General features: G+C 46.1%; 1 protein-coding gene across 1 annotated transcript in view; it reads right to left on the reverse strand.

The window, feature by feature from the left end:
* The window catches only part of LOC142257844 (putative N-acetylated-alpha-linked acidic dipeptidase), a 193,230-nt gene that overhangs the window by 103,781 nt on the left and 65,184 nt on the right, over nucleotides 1-24,265 (reverse strand). The window contains exons 8-10 of the mRNA XM_075330092.1: nucleotides 19,549-19,634; nucleotides 15,652-15,771; nucleotides 1,476-1,558 (exon numbers count right to left, since the gene is read on the reverse strand). Coding sequence (XP_075186207.1) covers nucleotides 1,476-1,558; nucleotides 15,652-15,771; nucleotides 19,549-19,634 — 289 coding nt within the window. The remainder of the gene's footprint in view (nucleotides 1-1,475; nucleotides 1,559-15,651; nucleotides 15,772-19,548; nucleotides 19,635-24,265) is intronic.

Genomic DNA, 24,265 nt, shown 5'->3' on the forward strand with positions numbered 1-24,265 from the left:
GCTGCAATGTATCTTACGATGTGTCGGAGGGGTCACACGTCGTAAGTGACGCACATCCGCCATCGTAAGGTACATTGCAGTGTGTGACAGCTACGTGCGATTGCGATTGAACGTTCATCGCACATCGTTCATTCCTCATGAATTGAACGTCAGATTGTTCATCGTACCCGGGGTAGTGCACATCGCAGTGTGTGACACCCCGGGAACGATGAACAGATCTTACCTGCGTCCTGCGGCTCCCGGCCGGTAATGCGAAAGGAAGGAGGTGGGCGGGATGTTTACGCCCCGCTCAGCTCCGCCCCTCCGCATCTATTGGCCGGCTGGTGCGTGACGTCGATGTGACGCCGAACGTCCCTCCCACTCCAGGAAGTGGACGTTCGCCGCCCACATCGAGGTCGTATGGAAGGTAAGTACGTGTGATGGCGATTAATCGTTTGTGCGGCACAGTCAACAAATTGAACGTGCTGCACATACGATGGGGGTGTTGTAAATCGCATACAATATTGTATGCGAAATTGCAACGTGGAAAGCAGGCTTTACTCAAATAGAAATACTTTTCAAAGTTTATTTGAGATGTGAATATTTCAAAACATTAGGTTAACAAGTAATCTTGCAGAAAAAAAAGAAAACAAGTAACCTAGCAGGCCTGCGAGGCCCCAGGTATGCGTTCTAGGGTTAATCTACTACCCATTGCTCTACTTTGTAGTTTGTCATTATAGTGGTTTTAATTTTGTTAAGCCATGGACTTTCTCTAAAAACATGTAATCTGTTTTAATGACATGTAACTGATAAAGAAAATAACATTGGGACAATGCGGGAACCTCCTAAAAATATGACGTGTGCCCCTCAATGTACATGCACTGAAAGGTTGCCAACCTATGCTGTAGACCAAGGGTGGGCAATTAATTTTCCTGAGGGACAACATAAGAGATGTGACTGTTGTGGAGGCTGAACAAAAAGGTAGAAATTTAATTCTGCTCAATATTAATTTTAACATATTATAATTATTTTATATTAATATTGTATCACTTAACATTGGGCAAAATTAAGTATGCTGACATCCCACTATATACAGTATGACCCCACACAGCCCCCTATATACAGCATGAGCCCACACACAACCCCCTGTATACAGAGTTCATTATCAGCCCCCCACATACAATATGAACTCCCACATAGCCCCCTATATATAGTGATATAGCAGATAGTCGTGATATCTGGACACTGGCATGGTGCGGCTCGCAGGCCACTGTATTTAGCCCTTCAGCTGTGTCGGTCCTAGGGCCGGACTGGAACAGGTAGAGTGCCAGATGTGGTCCATGGCATGCACTTTGTCCAGGTCTGGTGTAGACCATAATAGGAGGGTAATGTTTTTATAGATGTAGTCAGAGATCAAGATGATGATTACTAATACATATTAGGTAATTTTGTAAAATTCTGCAAAAAGTGTGGGGGTCAATCCATTTTACACTCACTTCTACACTCTCTGCAGATCCAATAAGTCCGTATTCCTCGGCTCCCCAGCTGCAGAGCAAAATAGATCTTCTTGGACGCCAACCTGCGGCAAACAATGGAGACATTATTTTTTTTCTTCCAAGTACAGTGGGTATACATTATATACTTTTTATGGTGAATATTTAATTTGCATCTGAGAGCATATTAATGGAAACGAGAAACAAGTACGTCCCGCATCAGTCTTCAATCAGAGGAACACCAGGTCCTAAACAAAGGAACCCGACTGGGTAACATGCCAGTACAAGGATGATCGGCAGCGTCCAACTGGGATGAGAGCGCATCGAAAATTGTTTTATTGTGACAAATCCATAATGGCTACATTTCCACCCATTACAGGTCTTTATCAAACATGATGATGGGTCGAAATGTAGCTATTATGTATGTATATTATACTGATATTAATGGATATAAGAAAGGAAGGGACAAGATATTTTTCCTCTGGGTTGGAGATCACTTGTAAATAATATATTAGGAGTTTGTATTCATAAAATATCCTTCTATACTTTGAAAAGCCAAAATAATTGTACTGGAAGCAAGCTGAATCTAGCACAGGAAAGTTACATAGAGATTAATGACAATAAAGTAATGAAAATACTGAATATAAGACTCCATCACACGAACACTGGAGAGTAAGCACAGTTATAAAGGAAAGGCAGCAGATGATCCGGCATGTCGGGGAATTAATTCTGGGTGCAGATCTGTCTCACATCAACATAATGTTTAATAATATTCCTAAATCTGTTCAGCCCTTTTGTCTGAAGGAGAGGAGGACGATTAGTGGTTACTCTGTGTTCTCAATCAATAATGATGCCGGGCCGTCTCCAAAAAATCATGGTATAGTATGACTATAGTATAGCTCTCCTGATAGAGCCATGTCTCTTACCTTATGTGCAGGGCATTGCAGCTTAGGTATCCATGGTTATGTCCACTCATATAACAGTTACTTATTGCTCATGCTTGTAACCATGGATACCTAAGTTGCAATGCCCTGCACATGAGGTAAGAGAAATGGCTATATCAGGAGAACTATACTACATTAATAAGTGGAGGTATTTGTTAATATTAATATTACACCTACTATACGAGGGGCGATCCAAAAGTAATGATAATCAATAATAAACACAATGAATATATTAAAAAAAATATATAATTTTCTACATAGTCTCCTAACAGGTCTATACATTTAGTCCATCTCTTTTCTAAACTTAAACTTCCCTTCGAAAAAAATGATTGATCTTGGCCCTCAAAAAAATCCCCAACAGCGGTTATCACGTCGCTATTGTCGTCAAATGTCTTGCCCCGGAGGTGTTCCTTGAGGCAAGGAAAGAGAAAGAAGTCACTGGGGGCTAGATCTGGCGAATGGGGGGGGGGGGTGTTCCACCAGTTCAAAGCCCGCTTCTTGAATGGTTGCCATGGCAACTGCAGCTTTGTGAGCCGGCGCGTTATCTTGGTGAGACAGCACTCCAGCCCGCAGTTTGCCGTGCCTTTTCTCCTTCATAGCCTCCCGCAATCTTCTTATTTGTTCTGCATGGTAGGAGCCCGTAATAGTGGCTTCCTTTCTTTAAATAGTCCACCATAATAATTCCTTCAGCATCCCAAAAATCGGATGCCATAACCTTCCCTGCTGAGCTTGACACTTTGAATTTCTTCGGCGTCAGGTCGTCGGCTTGTTTCCATGTCATAGATTGTTGTTTAGTTTCAGGATCAAAGTGGTGGATCCAGGTCTCGTCCATGGTCAAAAAACGTGACAAAAAATTCTCCTTGTCTGCTTGGAACTTTTCGAGATTTGCTATGGAAATGTCAACTCGTTTCTTCTTTTGCTTGTCGGTTAACATTTTTGTCACCCAACGCGCGGAGACCTTTCTCATATGCAATTCTTTTGCAAGGATTCTTTGAATACTGCCATATGAGATCCCTGTGACCTCAGCTACATGCCTGATAGTCACTCTTCAATCTGCCAATACAACTTCCTCAACTTTTTCAACTTTTTTTTCAATCCTCGTATATAGGATCTTGGAGATGGGAATACCCCTTTAAGTTTCATCACTTCAAAAGTTGCAACGTTTTGTAACCAAGAATTGAGAAGGCTTTTCATATCTACACTGGAGATATTTTCATCACATATACCGGTCTGCATTGTGCAGGCAGTAACGTGTAGGAGATTTATTAATGATTCACAATTTAGTATCTAAGGTATTTTTTTTTTTTTTTTTTAATTTTGAAGTAAGCGAATATTCCTCCATGTTGTCCCACGCTATTTTTTTTTATGTAAATGTGCAGATATGAGCAGACATCAGAGGTTTGGAGATCACAACCACCACCTGGTGTTATTGTAATGTCGCGGGCGGGGAGGAGGGTGTCAGCACACCGCGCTCACCCCTTCTGCTCGGGTCCGGCTGCTCAGTGGTGGCTCGAGCCGTGGGCCGGATCCCGGGGGTTTCTTCGAGCGACGCTCCTCGCCCGTGAGTGAAAGGGGGTGTTTGGGGTGTTGGGATAATGTCCGTGACGCCACCCACGGTTGTGGTGATTTGTAGCACCACCGCTGCTTAATACGGGGATCCCCGGGGATGGTGATGTGGAGCAGCCAGGTGTTGTGTTGCCCCTCCGTGGGTAGGGGTTGGTGGTCCCGGGGCCCGGTGATGGCTTGGGAGGTGCAGGGCCTGGTGGGCGCAGGGACGCGGGGGCAGCGCTGTGCCTTGCGGCACTGTGGTACTCACTCAGCCTGAGACACGGACACAGTTTGTACGGTAAACCAACGGCTGGTAGGACGGTCCCACAGACGGCTGCTTTGCTTTCCCGGTAGGTGACGGTGATGTCCCTCTTCCTTGCACCTGTATGTACGGTTGGTTGCGATGGGTCCCCACCGGTAACCCGCTCCCCGGCTTCAAGCTGGGCCGGAGGAGCACTACACTTTGCCCGCAGGCGCTGGCCCTCAGAGACTGGTGCCCTGGCGGTGGCGGTGCCTGTGTTGTACGGGTTGGGCTGTTGCCTTCAATTGGGACTTGGTTGTTGGGGGAAGCTACGTCCCCTTCACTGACGGATTCGGCAAATTTGGCGACTCCTAGCCTTGCCGGGGTCCGAGAGGCCCCTGCCCTGGTGCTGACTGTCTTTCGGAACACTGCTCCAGACCACCGGGCACACAGCCAACGGGGTCCTTCCAGGAACTTCCAAACGGTCCCCCTCCGGACAGTCACCGCCGTCGCTGACCTTGCTGATCTGGCCCTACACAAAGCTGGGCTCTCAGGCTTGCACACTCTCTGCTCTGTCACCACCTCTTGCTTTCCTCCTTTTCCACTTTTCTATTGTTTACTCTAGCCCTTCACTGGACTTCACTCTTTCCCTGCCCGGGGCTATCTGCCTGGTTTTCCCGCCTCCAGAGTTGTGAGCTCCTCGGTGGGTGGAGCCAACCGCCTGGCCCACCCCCTGGTGTGCATCATCAGACTCCTGGAGGAAGGCAACAAGGATTTGTAGTTTAGCTGTGATGTGCCTACCTGGAGTGTGGGGTGTGGTGGTGTGTGACCTGTGTCCCCTAGCTTGCCCAGGGCGACACAGTAACACCCCGGCGGAATCACAATCCCGATAATGCAGGGAGCGAGGATAACAGGATATCCGTGATGCCAGGATTCACGAGTGTCAAGCATCTCAACTCCGTTCTCTTTAGATTGATGGAAGAACTGGAATATTTCTTTAAATTGAAACCACAGCAATGTCATCTGTTTCCTTTACCAGTTATTCTGCGAAATGCATAATGTTACCTCTAAAACATAGTTGTTACCAGGTAGAAATGGCCCGAACGGCCTCACCTACACAACCACTTAGCGAAATAAAAAAAAAAAATTTTATTCCAGAAAAATTGACAATTTTTTTTTCACACTGTTATCTGTATGTCAGTTTTTGGGGTTTTTTGCATCCATAAAGCCCGCTATACACGCTTCAATATATCTCACAATCCGTCGTCGGGGTCAAGTTGTAAGTGACGCACATCCGGCATCGTTTGTGAGGTATCTGCGTGTGACACCTACGTGCGATCAGGATTGAACGCAAAACCGTTGATCGCAAACACATCGTATCTTTGTCTAGAATTGAGCGTTTTGTTGCACAAACCTAGTCAATTGTAACGTGTGACATCCCTCATACGATTTTGGTGTCTGATGCTATGTGTGCAGGTGTGCGCTCTGCACCGCAGCTTAAAAAAGGTCCGCTTCAGAGCGCAGCTGAAAAGCTGCGTTCTGAAGCGCCTCACAATGTCTGTCATTCACTAATCTCTGTCAGTCGGTCACTATCTCTGTCCCTCACTCTCTGTCCATGTCAGTCTATCCCCCTCTCTCATACTCACCAATCCCCGGCGCGGCGCTGCACGGCATTCACACTGCTCCGGCGGCTTTTAGTGTTTTGAAAAAGCCGGCCGCCCATTAAACAATCTCGTATTCCCTGCTTTCCCCGCCCACCGGCGCCTGTGATTGGTTACAGTGAGACACGCCCCCACGCTGAGTGACAGATGTCACACTGCACCCAATCACAGCAGCCGGTGGGCGTCTCTATACTGTGCAGTGAAATAAATAATTACAAAATAAAAAAAAACGGCGTGCGGTCCCCCCAATTTTAAAACCAGCCAGATAAAGCCATACGGCTGAAGGCTGGTATTCTCAGGATGGGGAGCTCCACGTTATGGGGAGCCCCCCAGCCTAACAATATCAGCCAACAGCCGCCCAGAATTGCCGCATACATTATATGCGACAGTTCTGGGACTGTACCCGGCTCTTCCCGATTTGCCCTGGTGCTTTAGCAAATCGGGGTAATAAGGAGTTAATGGCAGCCCATAGCTGCCAATAAGTCCTAGATTAATCATGTCAGGCGTCTATGAGACACCTTCCATGATTAATCTGTAAATTACAGTAAATAAACACACATACCTGAAAAAATCCTTTATTAGAAATAAAAAACAGAAACATATACCCTGGTTAACCACTTTAATCAGCCCCTAAAAGCCCTCCATGTCCGGCGTAATCCAGGATGCTCCAGCGTCGCTTCCAGCGCTGCAGCATGGAGGTGACCGGAGCTGCAGCAGACACAGCCGCTCCTGTCACCTCCACACAGCAACTGAAGACAGCCGCGCGATCGGCTGAGCTGTCACTGAGGTTACCCGCTGTCACTGGATACAGCGGTGTCCGCGGGTAACCTCAGTGACAGCTCAGCTGATCGCGCGGCTGTCTTCATTTTCTGTGTGGAGGTGACAGGAGCGGCTGTGTCTGCTGCAGCTCCGGTCACCTCCATGCTGCAGCGCTGGAAGCGACGCAGGAGCATCCTGGATTCCGCCAGACATGGAGGGCTTTTTTGGGCTGATTAAAGTGGTGAACCAGGGTATATGTTTGTGTTTTTTATTTCTAATAAAGGATTTTTCGTGTGTGTGTGTTTATTTACTGTAATTTACAGATTAATCATGGAAGGAATCTCGGGGAGACGCCTGACATGTTTAATCTAGGACTTATTGGCAGCTATGGGCTGCCAATAACTCCTTATTACCCCGATTTGCCAACGCACCAGGGCAAATCGGGAAGAGCCGGGTACAGTCCCAGAACTGTTGCATATAATGTATGCGGCAATTCTGGGCGGCTGTTGACTGATATTGTTAGGCTCGGGGGCTCCCCAGAACGTGGAGCTCCCCATCCTGAGAATACCAGCCTTCTGCCGTATGGCTTTATCTGGCTGGTTTTAAAATTGGGGGGGACCGCACGCCGTTTTTTTTAATTATTTAATTATTTATTTCACTACACAGTATAGACACACCCACCGGCTGCTGTGATTGGGTGCAGTGTGACATCTGTCACTCAGCGTGGGGGCTTGTCTCACTGTAACCAATCATAGGCGCCTGTGGGCGGGGAAAGCAGGGAATACGAGATTGTTTAATGGGCGGCCGGCTTTTTCAAAATAGTAAAGCCGCCGGAGCAGCGTGAACGCCGTGCAGCGCCGCGCCGGGGATCGGTGAGTATATGAGAGAGGGCTGCTCAATTCAGTTACTCAGGAGATTAGCGGTCACCGGTGAGTCCTTCACAGGTGACCGCTAATCAGGACGCGACACAGATAGAGCCGCAGCATGACAATGAAGTCGGGTGAAGTTCACCCGAGTTCATTCTGACAGTGCGGCTCTGTCTGTGTCTGCTGTCATCTGCCATTCAGCTCTGCTACATGGCTGTCTGTGTCTGCTGTCAGCGGCCATGTAGCAGAGCTGAATGGCAGATGACATAGTAAAAACGCATCCCTACACATTACACACGCTTGTCAAGTCAATAAATAAAAAAAAAAAAAAGGTGCCCAATGCATACGTCACAGAACACATGATCTAAAGGATCGCACACAAAATTGATCAATTTAACATAGACTACTAACGCACGTGTGACAGCAAATGAACGACCTACGTGCAATCTCATAAGATCCCGTATGCAACCTGGGCGTGTCACATCGCAAATGCGATTGTACAACTAATTGCAACGTGTAAAGCAGGCTTGAGACATCTGTTTGTTTTTCTACATCAATAATTTAAAAACTATACAAATCCACATAGTTTACTGTGTTAAAGAAGTTGTCCACTACTTTTACATTGGTGGCCTCTCCTTAAGGGTGCTTTACACGAGACAATCTATCGTGCGATAGAGCGTTGGGGTCACGGGTTTTGTGACGCACATCTGGCATTGCTTGCGACGTCGGGCTGTGTGATACCTCCGAGTGATGCACTATCGCTCACAAATCGTGAGTCGTGTACTCGTCGCTCGGTTTCATAATCTCGTTTAATTAAAATGGCGCCGGTTGCTCATCGTTCCTGGGGTAGCACACGCCACTCCGTGTGACACCCCGGAAACGATGAACAGCAGCTTACCTCAGTCCCGCGGCACCCGCCGGCTATGCGGAAGGAAGGAGGTGGGCGGGATGTTTACGTCCCGCTCATCTCCGCCCCTCCGCTTCTATTGGCCGGCCGCTGTGTGACCTCGCTGTGACGCCGAACGGCCCTCCCCCTTCAGGAAGAGGATGTTCACCGCCCACAGCGACGTCGCACAGCAGGTAAGTGCGTGTGACGGGGGTTAATGACTTTGTGCGCCACGGGCAACTAATTGCCCGTGACGCACAAACGACGGGGGCGGGTGCGATCTATCGTGAAATTGCACGATAGATCGTACCGTGTAAAGCAGGCTTTAGTCTAGGTCATCAATTTCTGCTTGGCCAGGGTCCGACACCCCGTTCCAGAGCTGCCCCACATTCTCATACCGGCCCCGACCGGGTACTGCACATCCGCCTCCTATTAATTTAAAAGTCCACGGCCGCTATCAGCTGGTGGGAACTGCCAGCTGCCACCAACACAGAGAACAGCTGTCAGACCCCTACCGATCAGACATTGATGACCTAGCCTAAGGGGCTCTTTGCACACTACGACATCGCAAGCCGATGTTGCGATGTCGCAGCTGCGATATCATGGTGATAGCTGCCGTAGCGAACATTATCGCTACGGCAGCTTCACATGCACTCGTCTGCCCTGCGACGTCGCTCTGGCAGGCGAACCGCCTCCTTCCTAAGGGGGCGGGTCGTGCAGCGTCACAGCGACATCACACGGCAGGCGGCCAATAGAAGCAGGGGGGCGGAGATGAGCGGGACGTAAACATCCCGCCCACCTCCTTCCTTCCGCATTGCAGCCGGGTCGCAGGTAAGGCGATGTTCCTCGCTCCTGCGGCTTCACACACAGCGATGTATGCTGCCACAGGAACGAGGAACAACATCGTACCGTCACTGCAGCTACATTATAGAAATGTCGGACACTACACCGATGATACGATTACGACGCTTTTGGGCTCATTAATCGTATCATAAAGGATTTACATACTGCGATGTCGACAGCGACGCTGGATGTGCGTCACTTTCGATTTGACCCCACCGACATCGTAGCTGCAATATCGTAGTGTGCAAAGTGCCCCTAAGGATAGACCATCAATGTAAAAGTATTGACCAAACTCTTTATAAAGGATCCAATACAATTAAACGATAGCTATATAGATGGCGACCATATGGCATCCTTTTTTTTTTATTTTGTGTACCAATTGAAATATAGTATACGGACAGGTCTCATCCAAAAAAACTAATCAGACTAGTGCATACATTTTTTTTTTTTTTTTTTATTTTTTTTTTTCTGTTGGTCTATGTTGTAAATCGTACATATGAAATTACCCATTCCCTAACATTGGTGCATGTGCTGACTCTGTGAGGTAATTTTTTTTTTTATTACAGGCAGCGCTGGGACCAAAAATGTTTTTCTGAATGTAGCTTTACAATAATTTACCACAAATAGGAAAAAAAAATCTGGCCATTGTTTGAGCTCTCCTCTGCTGTGCAGCCCTAGAATATTCTGTTCTCCGATATATTGGTGTATCAAATGCTGATTGCAGAGGTACCACCAATAGCCATCAATTTTCCAGAGAGATGGCGACACTGGTTGTGTCAGACTGTATAATATTGGGGTGTTACAGTGCCTCTAGTGGTTATTAAAGGGCTTTTCCAATAAAATCCCCTTTTAACCCTTCAATCAGTGATCAATAAAGGCAAGAATGATAGAAAAGCCTGATCAGGTATTCAGGACTGTCTTGAGTGATATGAGATTGAATAGCTAGCAGCTTCACAAAGCAGGGAAGCAAGACCTATTAATAAAGTATTATCCAGAGTCTTCATTTTCTATAAGATTTTATGTAAAATACAAAAAAAAACATAGCCAGCAACATGAAATTATTCATTTTTCCCCTTTTTTTTTTAAAAGGAGTGTATCAACTAAGCAGATGGCCGTGTGTGGAATGTAACCCCTATAAAAATTAAATCTGTATTGCTCTAATCTCTGCCTCTGTTCTGCAGAAACGGAAGCTTAATCCAATATGCTAATTAGTGTGCTCAATGTCAGTGCACCCCGTTTGTGGCCAAGAGGTTCTGTGCTCCCTGCCACCTACCGGTTTTGGATTCCCACACCTCACTCTCTCTGGTGATTGACAGCGCTGATTTGGTTGAGCTTTCTGTGCTAGGCAGCACAATGAGGGAGATGTGAGAATCCAAAGCCGGTGGGTGGCAGGGAGCACAGAACCTCTTGACCACAAACAGGGTGCACTGACACTGAGCACACTAACTGGCATATATAATTAAACTTCAGTTTATCCAAATTTAAAATGTAGAGGTGCGTATTTTATTTTGTTTTTTTTTATAGGGTATATATCACCTCTAAGGCTTTGTACTTCGTTTCTACTGTGGTAGCTGTTCTGTTTCAAAAGTCAGCTTTTGGGATCACCAGTGAGGTCCTCTGAATTAGGCCTCTTTAGGCCTAATCAATATCGAGCGCTCGGAGAAAAGACCTGCATTCATGTGAGCATGATCAGTTTTCTGTTTATTTAGCCAAGGTACAGATTATTTATACCATTTACAGATCAATGTGATATTGCAAAAAAAAGGCTTCTAGCTGGAAATGTACAAGTTAATCATATGACCTTTTACGTTTGAGAAAAACAAAAATGTAGAGTCATGCATATGAGATAAGAAGAACATTTAGCAGACAATAATAATCCTTGAGCTTGTTTCTCATTCCGAAGGCTCCATAATGGCTATGAACCTACATCAGATATACTAATGGAACAATAAAATATTTAAAATCAAGAAATATAGAAACTATTAACCCTTCTATATCACTACTGTCGGTATGGGCTGACAGATTCACTTTTAAACCCTGCTACATCCATTCTAAAGAGGTGAAAATTGTTTTATCAGTGCAGATGACATGTCTGTTAAGTCAGATGAGACCGAACAGTGTATCAAGTCAGATCTCGGGAATCTTTGATAAATGTAAAAATAGCTGCTATTTTCTGGGCTCAGAATAGATGTGAACAAACTTGGCTGCTTTTCCGAAGTCATAAATGTGTGACAAAAGTAAAAACATTCACGCAAGATTCAGAAGACTGATTCCTTTTTTTTTTTATTGCTTTTGATAAGAAAAAAGATATACATTATGAGATATTGAGTGATTTTTTTCAGACAGGGTTTTATTATAAACTTATGGGAAATTTACAAAAAAATCACATTTTTCCCCAAAAATTTCACATTGACTACAAACCCACCCCCCAAAACTGTCATGTTGGACATTGTATCTGCCCTGCCACATCATTCTATAGCGTAAATAGTGAGAAGTCGATCAATAGCGAGTTTATGGCAAAGAAAATTTAGTATTGTACTTGTTTTGTAGCCATTTAAATTTTGCCCGGGAGTCTAGTGGGCGGTCCTCATAACAGGTGGTCCTAATAATGGGCGGTCCTAGAGATTGATAGTTCTTTTTCAATGCATTGGTAACACTGTCAATCAATGGTTACGACCAGAATGAGCAAAGATTTGAATTAATAAAATAACAAATCTGTTTTTCATAATACTGTATATTATCTGCTCTGCTTTTTATGCTCTATACCAGGGGTCTCAAACTCGGCTGGGTGTATGGGCCGCACACAGAAAAAAAATAATTTGAGAGGCCGCATTCTTTTCAGGACAAAGTGACATTGGTAGTGGTACTATATATATAATATATATATATATATATATATATATATATATATATATAAACGCACACATTTTTTTTGTAAGTAATACAGTTTTATTTACAATTAGCACCGCATAGTAATTTTGGCTAACATCTTGTAGTAATGTGCCCCATCCTGTTCCCCATTCTGTAAAAATGTGCTCATCCTTGTCCCCTTGTAGCAATGTGCCCCATGCAGGTCCTCTTCTTGTATTAATATCCCTCCATGCAGCTCCCCTTCTTTTAGCAATGTGCCCCATGCAGGACTCCTTCTTGTATTAATGTGCCCATCCTGGTCCCACCTTGTAGCAATGTGCCCCATGCAGGACTCCTTCTTGTAGTAATGTGCCCATCCTGGTCCCACCTTGTAGCAATGTGCCCCATGCAGGACTCCTTGTAGTAATGTGCCCATCCTGGTCCCACCTTGTAGCAATGTGCCCCATGCAGGACTCCTTCTTGTAGTAATGTGCCCATCCTGGTCCCACCTTGTAGCAATGTGCCCCATGCAGGACCCCTTCTTGTAGCAATGTGCCCCCATGCAGGTCCCCTTCTTATAATAATGTGCCCCCATGCAGGTCCCCTTCTTGTGGTAATGTGCCCCATATGCAGGTCCCCTTCCTATAGTAATGTGCTTCATGTAGGTCCCCTTCTTGTATTAATGTGCCCCATGCATGTCTTCTTGTAGTAAACACACACACACACCCTGTGCAGCTTCCGATTAACAGACACACACACACACAAACCCTGTGCAGCTTCAGCTAACAGACACACACACAAACCCTGTGTAGCCTCAGCTGACACAGACACACACCCTGTGCCGCCTCAGCTGACACACACCCCCTGTGCAGCCTCAGCTGACACACACACACCCCCTGTGCAGCCTCAGCTGACACACACACGCACACACACCCCCTGTGCAGCCTCAGCAGACACACACACACACACACACCCCTGTGCAGCCTCAGCTGACACACACACACACACCCCCTGTGCAGCCTCAGCTGACACACACACACACACACACACCCTGTGCAGCCTCAGCTGACACACACACACACACACACACACACACACACCCTGTGCAGCCTCAGCTGACACACACACACACACACACACACACACCCTGTGCAGCCTCAGCTGACACACACACCCCCCCCTGTGCAGCCTCAGCTGACACACACACACACACACACCCTGTGCAGCCTCAGCTGACACACACACACCCTGTGCAGCCTCAGCTGACACACACACACACACACACACCCTGTGCAGCCTCAGCTGACACACACACACACACACACACACACACCCTGTGCTGCCTCAGCTGACACACACACTCCCTGTGCAGCCTCAGCTGACACACACACACACACACACACACCCTGTGCAGCCTCAGCTGACACACACACACCCCCCCTGTGCAGCCTCAGCTTACACACACACACCCTGTGCAGCCTCAGCTGACACACACACACCTTGTGCAGCCTCAGCTGACACACACACACACACACACACCCTGTGCAGCCTCAGCTGACACACACACACACCCCCCCTGTGCAGCCTCAGCTGACACACACACACACCCTGTGCAGCCTCAGCTGACACACACACTCCCTGTGCAGCCTCAGCTGACACACACACCCTGTGCAGCCTCAGCTGACACACACACACACAGCCTGTGCAGCCTCAGCTGACACACACACACACACACACACACACAAACCCTGTGCAGCCTCAGCTAACAGACACCCACAGTGCAGCCTCAGCTAGCAAAACACACACACACACACACACACACACACACACACACCCACTCTCAGCTGCCACACACTCCCCCTCTGCAGCCTCAGCTAGCAACATAGACACTGTTCAGCCTTAGCTACGGTAGTGCGACACACACACACACACACCCTGTGCAGCCTCAGCCAGCAACAGAAACACACACACACACACACACACACACAAATACATTCTGCTCACCTATCCTCCGTCGGCTCGGGAGCACGCAGGCACGGGGACCCGATAATGATCACAGCTGCTGTCACTGCTGAACTTTCTGCCAGCGCGTGCAGAGCACTCAGAGCAGTTCTCACTGCACAACAGCCACTGGCCAATCACAGGTAAGCATCTGAGGTCATATGCAGCAGGTGCTTGCCTCTGATTGGCAGGCGGCTGTTATTGCGTTCTGCAGCGAGAACTTCACTGTGCGCGGCAAAGGCAAAACTGTAAGCTGAAATAGACAGCTGGAGGCTGTGGCCCCTTGCACCGGTCGCCATCTTTACCGGGTCCACGGGCCAGCGGGCCGCAAGAAGCCACCTGAAGGTCCGCATGCGGCCCGCGGCCCGCGTGTTTGAGACCTCTGCTCTATACTATTGTACCAGTCAATTGGGCAGCTTTCTCATGGTGTCAGATTTCCTTTTAAACCCTTTACGACCTGGGACGTATCTGTCTCTTTAACAAGCCCGCATTATTCCCCACACAGGTCTGCAGATCTGATCAGTTTCACAGTGCGATCTAACTAGTTAACAGGCGCAGGTGGATCTCTGATCCACCTGTGCCTGTTAACTAGTTAGATTGCATCGTCACGTGAACCTCTCTTATGCGATGTGCATACTTGTGGTCATTTGTCAACTAGTTTATTTTCCGCTTCTCTCCATAGGGTGTTGAGAGAAGCAGGAAAGATTAATTATGGCACCTGCAAATCCCATATGAGAGTTCGCATGTCTGGCAATAACGCGAAATCCTGACAGTGTACAAACTGCGCATTGTCAAGATAACAGCCCTCTATAGTGAGATGGATGCATTGCAGAAATTTATTAACAACCTGGAAAATCTTTTCGAAATTAAGCATTTATTGGCACGGGCTACATCTTGATCGGGTTGCTGCTTGTTAAAGGCATAGACATCATTGTAGGACCTAAAAGGGAGATAATTATGTTTTCAAGGGGGCACTGTGGTTGGCACTGTTGTGTTGGTAATTCTCATTTTGACACCTTTATATAGATCCTGTTGTAGCAGTAAAGACTACTTTGTGATTGTAGCTGTTTTAAAGACCTGATTGTTAAGCAGTGGGCACAATTTTATAGGCAATTGTAACTTGCACCACACTAGTAGTAAGGAGCCAGGCATGTGCAACCCCTGTGCCAGGGTGAGCCAAGGTGGCATCAGGTCTGGTGCGCACCTTTCATGGCCTACACTTCTATAGATGACAGCAAAGTCATCAGTGGAATAGGTTAGACAATGCCATCACACAAACTTGGGCTGTTTAGGAACCCCTGTCCAGGATATCCCACCACTAGGATCTGTACCAAACTTTAAAACGGGAGTTTTTGAGGCGTTTTGTGTGGCATAGATGATTGCCTTTTTTTCACTTCTGTGGGAGTTCCAAAAATTCAAGATCATCAAACATTTGCTACCTCTTTTCTCCCATTCTACAGATAGATGAGACCCACATCTGAGACATTTATGACATTTTGTGTCGATATGTTATGTTATAAATGTTGAAAATGGAAATGTCTTTTAAGATGGTAATAAGGTAGTTCCCCCTCAGTATATACCTTTTTGAAGTAGCTTTGATAATGCTCTGCTCAATTCCATCAAAGTAGCTGTGGCACTGGATGGATCAATGGCACCAAATACCCAAGCATCTCGGTGATTGCCTAGAATCACATAACGATCTATGCAAAGAAAAGAAAGAAAATTATTCTGTTTATGTATTTTACACAGCAATTATTTAGAAATTCGATAATTAAAAGGGTTTTCCACTACTTTTTCACGCCCTTGCCATATATCGTAGCTCTACAAAACAATACCTTTTGTAATATATTTGTATTGGATGTATAGCTTCTATGAGCGCATCTCAGCAGAAATCACATAGTACTGGATTGTTAGGCCGGGGCCACACGGGGCACTAGTGCGATACTGGCATGACACTCGGCTCACGCTGTCAGCACGACAGGAGCCGAGTGTCATGCTGGTATCCCTGCGACTGCGGTCCGACTGTGCGAGCGGACCTCAGCTGCGGGGGGCGGTCTGGCTCTGAGGAGGGGCGGGCCGGCACGGAGGATGGGAAGGAGAGATTTATTTCCCTCTCTCCTCCGTAGCCGGCTATTGCGATTCTCGCTCTGCACACGTGGTACACCGGTGTACTGCGAGTGCAGTGCGATTTGTCTCTCGCCCCATTCACTTGAATGGGTGTGAGAGAAAAGAGTCTCGCATTACAATCGCAGCATGCTGGAATTGTTTTCTTGGTCCGATTAGGGCTGAGAAAATAATCGCTCATGTGCGCAGACACACAGGCTAGAATTGGTCCGAGTGGAATGCGATGTTTTATCACACTCCACTCGCACCGATTTTCTCGCCGTGTGGCTTAGGCCTTATGCAGATTCTTCTTCCTCCTCTGATGCTTCCTTTTCCATAACAGAAATCAGATCAAATGAAAGGAAATTGTCACTGGGCTTCTGATGGTGGGTGTAGATGTTTTGGTGTGAATCACAATTAATCTGCCTCACAAGCTGAGCTGACCATTTAATTCAGCAGTAACAGCAGGGGTAGACGCCTTTTGCTTTTGAAATGTAGATAGCAGCACTTTACTACCAAAGGGTTTAGGTAACCCAATCACTGATGTGGGCAGCTGATAAGGGCAATGTCACACTGTAGTACTGGGTGTACTGAGGAAGTGCAACACAAACTCCACTAGATGGCAGCAGAGTAGAGAACGAGGCAAATAAACCTGCCCAGGAGTAGTACAGTGAAGTCACCACAAGGTGGCAATAGAATAGTCAAACAAGCCAAGACGGGAACTACAGGCGAGACTAAAGGCCCAGTCACACACAACGACTTACCAGCGATCCCGAAAACAATGCAACCTGATAAAGATCGCAGGTAAGTCGCTGGGAGGTCGCAGGTGAGAGGTCACACAGTCAGATCTTACCAGCGATGCAGGAACAATACAATTCGCAGTAGCGACCTGTATAACGATCTCAGCAGTCACTGTGACCCTGTCACACAGTGTCAAATACAGCGATGGGTCCTGCACAGCAGGACATCGCCTTTGAAGAAAATGGCCTGGACCATTGTGCAACGACTAGAGATCTCACAGCAGGGGCCTGATCGCTGGTAGGTGTCACACATAACGAGATCGCTAACGGGATTGCTACTGCGTCACAGAAACCGTGACTCAGCTGCGATCTCGCTAGCGATCTCGTTATGTGTGACGGTACCTTAAGTACAGAGGAGCAATCAAACACATAGTGAGAAACAAATCACGGGGTCAAGAGCCTGTCAGTAAGGGTACCTTCACACTTTAGCGATGCAGCAGCGATCTGACCTGGTCAGGATCGCTGCTGCATCGCTACATGGTCGCTGGTGAGCTGTCAAACAGGCAGATCTCACCAGCGACCAGTGACCAGCCCCCAGCCAGCAGCGACGTGCAAGCGACGCTGCGCTTGCACGGAGCCGACGTCTGGAAGCTGCGGACACTGGTAACTAAGGTAAACATCGGGTATGGTTACCCGATGTTTACATTAGTTACCAGCGCACACCGCTTAGCTTAGCGCTGGCTCCTTGCTCTCCTAGCTACAGTACACATCGGGTTAATTAACCCGATGTGTACAGCAGCTACATGTGCAGAGAGCCGGAGCCGGCAGCACAGGCAGCGTGAGAGCTGCGGAGGCTGGTAACTAAGGTAAATATCGGGTAACCACCTTGGTTACCCGATGTTTATCTTGGTTACAGCTTACCGCAGCTGCCAGATGCCGGCTCCTGCTCCCTGCTCGCTTCATTTCGTCGCTCTCTCGCTGTCACACACAGTGATCTGTGTGTCACAGCGGGAGAGCGCCTTTGAAGAAAACGAACCAGGGCTGTGTGTAACGAGCAGCGATCTCGCAGCAGGGGCCAGATCACTGCTCAGTGTCAGACACAGCGAGATCGCTAATGAGGTCACTGCTGCGTCACAAAAAGCGTGACTCAGCAGCGATCTCGGCAGCGAGCTCGCTTTGTGTGAAGCACCCCTAACTGAGGTGTCAGAGGGGAGATGGAGAATCAGGTCGGGCCAAAGCTTAAGTCATACCTAGAAGTCAATGTACACAAGACAAGGAGATAAGATAGGAGGGACGGCCTTGGAGGAGGTAAACAGACACAGGGATCAGAGGAATGTGGTTGGACAGATCAGGAACTCACCAGAGCCAGCTACACACACCAAAGGCAGAATATAACTGGCAAGGCACAAAGGGAGAAGTGGCTAGATATAGCGTCCTGGGAACAGGAAGAGGGAAGTTAACCCTTGACATGATCAGGCCAGGGCTGGAACACTGCCAAAGCAGATACCGTCATGGATCATGACAGGCAGAACTTTGTATAACAGACACAGTGACAGGGCTTTACTAGCCATATGACAATTGTCAGATGGGCTGGTACCTACCCTGGGCTGCTGTAACACTTGGTATCTCCCAATATCTTCAGCAGCACAGAGTGGAGAAGGGAGGGGGGGAGCTAAGTGCTGGATAACAGGCAACTGCATTGAATTATGTAACTTGTAGTAACGGAGCACTGTGAGCCTGGGAAGAGGAAGGGATGGATGTAAACCTCAGAGCGGAGGTTGGCAGACACAAAGTGATGCTATCTGCATGAAAGAAGGTTTATATCAATATAAGAGTATGGATGCATTTACTGGCACATAATAGGACGACTGATGAATAAAAAAATGAAATGAGTTAGGGTAGTGGGTAACATCTTTAATGTGACGTTCATACTGTAAAGCCCCCTGTGTGAATGGAGCGGGGGTGTTCCTGATCAGTCCCAATTGAACCCCCTTACTCTACAGTGCCATTCATTGCCTTGCGCCATCCCTTACCACTATGGCATCATAGGCACTGCCTGAAGGCCAAAGCCATTAGAATATACTGTACCTGGAAAGGAAATTGCTATAAAGGATTCCCCAAATACTTCCATTTCCGTGTGTAAAACCATTAATATTTGGCTTGTGCGATTGAAGGGGCCATTATATAATCTGTAAGTGCCATTTACAGCTGCATTTATGATTTCAGTAGGTAATGTCAGCGTGTGACTGTGCAGAGAGCGGTCAATAGATGACAATAATTATCACCTATTAATAGACAGTAATTTGGTTCCAAAGATGGTCCTGAAGGAAACTTCTCTGATCAGATTTTTACAAAACTTTTTTAAAAAAAACCTGATCATTCGTCACTAGTTTGAAAAGTTGTTGCATATAGAAGATTAATAAATACCCGGCTTAACAACTATTCTTTTCTGTTAGTTATGCTCAGTTTTGGACAGTTATTACCTTGCTTGTACTGCCATCTTCCAAGGAACTAGTAATAGCCGTATTAAGGAAATTCCTTCTAATGACATTGAATGCATTATACACGGAATATCAGAATATAAAGTCCCATTTAATTAGACAGTGCACTGATTTTTGTAGTGCTTTTACTTACCAGGCTCATACTGTCCTTCAATAAATCCAAAGACATTCTTAATACTTTTCTGTACATTATATGTTTTCACATACAGTTTTATCTTGCTGTTAACAAAAAAATAAAGAATTAAAACTGTGACTAATGTAAATTGATCTGCCGAGCAAGCAGATATCTCGGGGATAAAATGAGTCGGAGAAGAAGACATTATCTATATGACCAACACCATAAAAACTCAGATACCAGTCTTGTAAAACATTAATATATACAGTGGCATGTAAAGGTTTGGGCACCAATGGTCAAAATTACTGTTACTGTGAAGAGTTAGGGGTACTTTGCACGTTGCGACATCGCTAATGCGATATCTTCGGGGTCAAATCGAAAGTGATGCACATCCGGCGCCGGTAACGATGTCGCAACGTGTAAAGCCTAGATGCGCCGATAAACGATCGCAAAAGCGTCGTAAATCGGTGATCTGTGTAGTGTCGGACATTTTCATAATGTCGCACAAATAGGACATACGATGTTGTTCCTCGTTCCTGCGGCAGCACACATCGCTGTGTGTGAAGCCGCAGAAGCGAGGAACATCTCCTTACCTGCCTCCACCAGCTATGTGGAAGGAAGGAGGTGGGCGGGATGTTTACGTCCTGCTCATCTCCGCCCCTCTGCTTCTATTGGCTGCCTGCCCTGTGACGTCGCTGTGACACCGCACAACCCCCCGCCCCCTTAGGAAGGAGGCGGGTCGCCGGCCAGAGCGACGTCGCAGGGCAGGAAAGTGCGTGTGTAGCTGCCGTAGCGATAATGTTCACTACGGCAGCTATCACAAGATATCGCATGTGTGACAGGGGCGGGTACTATCACGCCTGGCATCGCTAGCATCGGCTAGCGATGTCGCAGCGTGCAAAGTACCCCTTAAACCAGCTCGGTGCATTTTGGAAACCAGTCCTGTGGACCGATGAGGTTAAAATAGAACTCTTTTGTATGTGTGGAGAGAAAAAAGGGCTCAGGACAAGAACATTTTGCCAACCATTAAGCATGGGGGTGGATCAATCATGCTTTGGAGTTGTGTTGCAGCAAATGGCTCGGAGAACATTTCACGGGTAGAGGAAAGAATGGATTCAATGTAATTCTTGATGCAAACAGAACACCATATGTAAAAAAGTTAAAGTTGAAAAGAGAATAGCTTCTACAAATGTATAATGATCCAAAACACAAGTCAAAATCCACAATAGATGACTTCAAAATGCGCAAACTGAATGTTTTACAGAGGCCCTCATAATCCCCTGATCCAAACATCATTGAAAATCGGTGACTAGAGTTCAAAAGAGCAGTGCATTCAAGACGAGCCAGGAATCTTACAAAACTGGAAGACGAGCCAGGAATCTCACAGAATTGGTAGACGAGCCAGGAATCTCACAGAACTGGTAGACGAGCCAGGAATCTCACAGAACTGGTAGACGAGCCAGGAATCTCACAGAATTGGTAGACGAGCCAGGAATCTCACAGAACTGGTAGACGAGCCAGGAATCTCACAGAACTGGTAGACGAGCCAGGAATCTCACAGAACTGGTAGACGAGCCAGGAATCTCACAGAACTGGTAGACGAGCCAGGAATCTCACAGAACTGGTAGACGAGCCAGGAATCTCACAGAACTGGTAAACGAGCCAGGGATCTCACAGAACTGGAAGACTTCTCCAAGAAAGAATGAATGAAAATCCCTCAAACAAGAATTGAAAGACTTTTGGCTGCTACAAAAAAGCATTTATGAGCTATGGTACCTGCCAAAGGGCAGGCTACTAGGTAATAACCATGCAGGGTGCCCAAACCTTTGTAAAGGCCCATTTACGGTACCTTTTTTGATAATTTTCCAATGCAAAAGATGAAAATATTATTTTTTTGCCTAAAATACAAATGAAATATGTCATCTTTTAACTTTATGCCTTTTAGAGATCATTTCATGTTCAGCCAAACTGTTCACAATAACAGTAATTTAGTCAGAGCTGAAGGGTCTTCTGGGGAGCCCGTGTGGTCATGTAAAATGACATTTTCCTGCTCTCTGATGCTTCCATGGTGTATCTAATGATACCCGGTAAGTGTTCGGATTTGCGCTGAATTGCAAATTTCAAGAAATTCGGACCTGATCCTCCATGGATCTTTCCGCTCATCTCTATTCATGCTTGATTTATCTTTCCGACTACTCGCCTTGAATAGAAGATGCCTTGTAGAGATTCATTCAATGACAAAGAATACCTTTAATTATAATGATACACCTCAGAGGCTTCTATGGTCTCATTTAGATACAATTTCCTTAAGAGTATATAATTTATTTTATTTTTTTCGTTGGGAATGTGGATATCCTGACGTCGCATTTAGATATTCTTTGTGCTACAATTCAGCCTCACCGCACAGATAAACATTAGATTCTGCACAGATTACAATGGCTCTTATAATGGTCCTGATGTGGCATTATCATCTATGACGATGGTTACATGGGCAGTTTTTATCAAAAGGCTTTTTTTCCAACCAATCAATGTAAAATAAATTCTGTTCATTGTTGCGGCAGGGGATAAATATGGGTGCATTCATGTTCCTTCCTATTATTAGCAATTTGAGGTTGATTTCCATATATGCACTTAGAAATTTGTTGACTCAAATGATGGTCCATTAAGGAAACCTTCTGTTTCATAATGTTCTAAGAATCGCATTCAATAATGATGAGAACCGAAGAGTATTATTATGATAATGGTAATCTGTGTAATTTCAAGTCCTTCATTAAACAGGATCTTATGTTAAAGCAAATGTGCCAAGACGGGACACCAGAAAAGGAAGACTTATAGGTGTTATGATTGCAAGTTGTGCAGAGTTGTAACATGTCTCTCTGACTCCTACGGACCCTATTGTAACCCATGTCCGTGAGTGACATACTCCAGATGTGGATTTAGAAGGAAACTACAAGTACAATTTTGGTGCCAGGTTCACACAAACATACTTCACGGATCTCAATGACGAGACTGACCGAGGGTCTCCTAACCCAACTTTATAGCCTCATACACATGAGACTGTAAGTACGGGTCCCACTGGACCAAGAATTGCCATCTATAAATGGGCTGTGAAATACTCAGGTGGACCCAATGCAATGCAGCTTTTGCTGCAGGGAAAGACATAAACATTAGATTCTTTGGTATAGCAATTTGAATCTTATCTTTTAATAACAAAATATAATATTTACTATATCTTTATTAATTTGAAATATTAATAAATATTTTTAAAAATCCACTATTGACTTGGCAGTCAGACACAATAAAACCTTTAAATAACATTTATATTGGGTAACTGACAAGTTATGTCTTCCTGTTTGTTTTCCATCCATCCCAGACCACCATGACTTTTCCCTGCCACAAGTGGTAGGGAGGAGGGCACTCTGTGTTACGTGAAAGGCGGAGGAGGACAGGAAGGAAGCTTCCTGGCAGCTATGGACCGAGACACCCCAGAAGGGAGGGCCAGCCTTTCGATAGATCTGCATAGTTTTCCAATAAGATTTCTTCAGTGCCTCACTTTTATAGCAAATCAACTCCTCACTATGAGCATAAAAATCTCATACTCCCACACACACGTTGCATCCTGAATATAATACTGCAACACACTGTGTACTATAATAATGTAACAGTGCAAGACATTGCGCCACCTGAAAATCGCAACAGACCATGTATCCATAAATACAATTACACCATAGACTAGGTCCCCAGATATGATGCCATCATAACCCTGTGCTCCACACACTGCCCTGTAAATAAAATCCTGGCACATACTAAAGAAGAAATGCTACACTCCATGCCTTTTGAATATAATACCATCCACAGTGCCACTTGAATATCTGAGACCACCTAGTCCCAACCTGAAAAAATTAGTGCAACATACTGAGCCTCTTAAAAATAGTGCCATACACATTACCCTGTGAGGATTTCAGTCTCGCCGTGATGCCTCCTTAACATATTAGTGCCACCTATGGCTCCTGATCAGTGTCACACATTGCCTTCTGAAAATCACAATGTAAAGCCCCAAAAATATACTTTTGGTATATACACTGAACAAAAATATGAACGCAACACTTTTGTTCCATGAGCTGACCTCATCTCATAAAATCTAAAGCTTTTTCTATGTACACAAAAGGCTTCTTTTTAGGCTGCTTTACACGCTAAGATTTTGTATGCGATCTCGTTAGCGATGTGACACGCCCAGGTTGTAAATACGATATCCCAAGATCGCACATAGGTCGTCTAGGAGCGGTCACATGTGCATATTCAAAACGACACAACATCGTTTATCAATATATCGTTAGATCAAGGTGATCGTGTTGACTCTGACACAAAGTGTGCCGCCCTGGCAAAACCAGGGTGTCACAGAGGTCGGCATCCATGTTTTTGGTGCAGATCTCACACTCCCTTGGGGAGTTTCCCACACACAGAAACACACCATCCAATCAGGTTCCACTCACCCCCTCCCCAGGAAAAGGGAGGGGCGGGAGGAGCTTAGAAAGAGCAGAGCAGAGTTTAGTTTTCAGTCAGTCTACAGTAGGAGACAAGTCTGGAAGCAGCTCCGGTGGGAGCTAGGGAGAGTGGCAGTAAGGGCCTGAGGAATAGGCCAGCCGCTTGTGGGCCCCGAAGTGTAGTGATGGGCAGTCCGGCTCTCTTTTGGTGATCCGGTTCCTATGGCTCCGTTCACCAAAAAGAGCCGGAT

The sequence above is a fragment of the Anomaloglossus baeobatrachus genome, chromosome 12 (assembly GCF_048569485.1).
Source record: "Anomaloglossus baeobatrachus isolate aAnoBae1 chromosome 12, aAnoBae1.hap1, whole genome shotgun sequence".
NCBI lineage: Eukaryota > Metazoa > Chordata > Amphibia > Anura > Aromobatidae > Anomaloglossus > Anomaloglossus baeobatrachus.